General features: G+C 35.0%; 1 protein-coding gene across 1 annotated transcript in view; it reads right to left on the bottom strand.

Moving 5' to 3' along the window:
* The window catches only part of LOC104537362 (P protein-like), a gene marked incomplete at its 3' end in the record, with an annotated part of 37,017 nt that extends 34,540 nt beyond the window's left edge, over positions 1-2,477 (bottom strand). Inside the window, exon 1 of the mRNA XM_010180212.1 lies at positions 2,299-2,477. Coding sequence (XP_010178514.1) covers positions 2,299-2,477 — 179 coding nt within the window. The remainder of the gene's footprint in view (positions 1-2,298) is intronic.
* Between the last annotated feature and the right edge of the window lie 100 nt (positions 2,478-2,577).

The following is a 2,577-nucleotide window of genomic DNA, read 5'->3' on the forward strand; positions in this document are numbered from 1 at the left end:
CAGGAATGACTGGAGAACCATTTTTTAGAAACATTTTTTCTAAAGATTTCTTCCTGTTTAGAATTCTCCAAACAGGCAGGAAAAAAAACCCGGCAGCTAATAAAAGTATGTTGCTACAGACAAACAGATGTGAAGGGGTTACACTATCCTATGAAATCCAAGTGGTAGTGACTTTATGCAGACTTTGCATAGTATAAAAATCTAGAGAAGGGAGAGGAAGAGGTGATGCCAGCTAGGTGGCTTCTTTCAGAAATGCCAGATAGACCTGCTCTAATGAAAAATTAGGTGGTAGAGAGGGAGAAGAGGATTATAAAGGCTTGTAAAGAGAGGAATGACAATAAAAACCATTATCACCGCCTCACAAATGATAACTTCTTTTGGTATTGTGTGATTTATGGAAAATATCTAGTGCCAGCTTAGTCATATATTCTCTATTATACTTGTCTGTTATCCCCATCTCTACATTACAGTTCTATTTTGGTATTTTTGAGAATTTGTTGTGTTATTAATTATTAAAGCCCAGTCAAGATTGATTTAGTTTTAATGTACTTGATATTTTCTGTTTGTACTTCCAAATTATAATTTCTAATAATATATCAAATTATTATTGAAAAAAGAAACAGCAATAACTTGGTTTTAAGATGTAAGAGAAATCAAAAAGCATTAATTAAGCCTTTATAAATTCACAACCACTTGTCTGTAAACAACAGAAACTTATCCAATGGAGCTGGCAACCTTTTAGAAATTATTTTATTAAATGTAGAATTTAGAAGGCTCTTTTCCTCCTGCCTGTTTGTTTTCATGTCATTTTGTATTAGGGAAGCACCACTTTTAACAGCTTACAGTTGCGAAGTGATCAGCCTTTGACTCACCCATGGTCTGCAATCTGTTTTTTCCTGTAGCACTAATCTGGCACAGCAATGCAAGTACAAACCCTGTGCCAAATCCAGCACTGATATATGCCTCTGGTGCAATTCTATTTGACTTCAGTTGGAAATGCACAAAGTATAAATCTATGAAGGATTTCAGCCCCTGTTCTATACCAAATAATTTTTAGTCTGATCTGCATGTGGTGTCAGACAGCTTAGCTCCATTTATTATCTCAGCTGAGTTATGCTGATTTACGACAGCCAAGGAGCTGGCCCCATATGTGCAACCTGCAATATAGCAATGAAAATATTTCACTGGAAGTTCTGTCAGAGAAATGCGCTACTCCCAAGATTATAAACTTACGCTGTTCTGGAAGCAATGAATTCTTCACTCCCGCTCAATGCCTTTGTTCCATTAGATACCAGGGAAAACTACTGTGAGTGTGAAAAAAGAAGCCTGCCAAACTTCTTCACATCTGCTCATATTGCACTAATTGCATCCTTTGAAACTCTCCTGCTCCATTTGTACATCAGCAGTTCAGGAGAGCGGCACTTCACACAATACCGTACGCACAATGAAAGGAGGAAAACAATTGTGAAGTGATGAGCTAAGACAATGTACAGATTGGGAAAAGATGCACAAAAATCTCATTGGAAAGGCTCTGTGGATCAAAACAGAGATGCAGACATGCAGTGCTAGGCTCCATGCAAATCTGCAGAGCAGAAGCCAAATCAAACCAGTAAAAAGTTGAAATTCTGGAAGGGGCAAAGAGAATTAGTATCCAAGATTAAAGGGTTTGCCAGTTAAATCTGAGGCAAAAATATCCTGAGAAAATTTGAACTTAAGCTCTTATCACATTGGTATTTTTTAATATATTAACAGATTAAATTTCCTCCATGCCTACATGAGGAAGAGTACTTTGAGGTAAAGAGTGAAATATATTAATGTACATAAAGACAGAAAAATATGCAGTTAGATTTTGCATTGTGTATATATGAAAAGCTAGTGTAATGACTCCAGAAAGACTGTTAGATACATATTTTTATTAAAGTGAAATATTTCATAAAAGCATCAAATCACTGAAGAATAAAGCTGTGGAATCAACCAACAGACTTTTAAGAAATGGTTTCAAAGAAACATTAAAAACAATACAGAAAGTATTTATTATCAAAATTAGAATAGATGTAATGGTTGATGTTCATAAGAAAAAGTGGCAAACAATCATTACGTAGAGGCTGTAATCAATTTCACCAGGGCTTATTTTTAAACTAAACTAGGCAAGATACAGCCTAAATATGGATTGTTATTTTATTCATTTGCAGAAAATAAATCATTGTCTAGACGTCTATACTTTAAAATTCATCCCTGCAGAAACAAATTTAAAGAAAAATAATAGAAACAGAAATAAATGAATGTTTGAATTCAGACCTCATCTTTGATAAGTTGAACTTGACATGAAGGTTGTCCAAGATTTCATATTTCTCAGAAGAAGCAGACCTAGACAAACTTGTCATTTCACTTCCCAGTTGAAACCTTTGCTCAAATTCTGCAGAGCTGTTGTCCCATGAATCATCGTCTGTGCTAAAATCTGGATTATGAAGAGCCATGCACTGGAACCTGTCACATATTTTCAGTAAACATAATAAAACAAAAGAGTGGTTTATTTCAACAGGTAGTAGATACAGAATCACAGAATCACAGAACGTT

This window comes from Mesitornis unicolor, unplaced genomic scaffold (assembly GCF_000695765.1).
Source record: "Mesitornis unicolor isolate BGI_N332 unplaced genomic scaffold, ASM69576v1 scaffold40562, whole genome shotgun sequence".
Taxonomy (NCBI): domain Eukaryota; kingdom Metazoa; phylum Chordata; class Aves; order Mesitornithiformes; family Mesitornithidae; genus Mesitornis; species Mesitornis unicolor.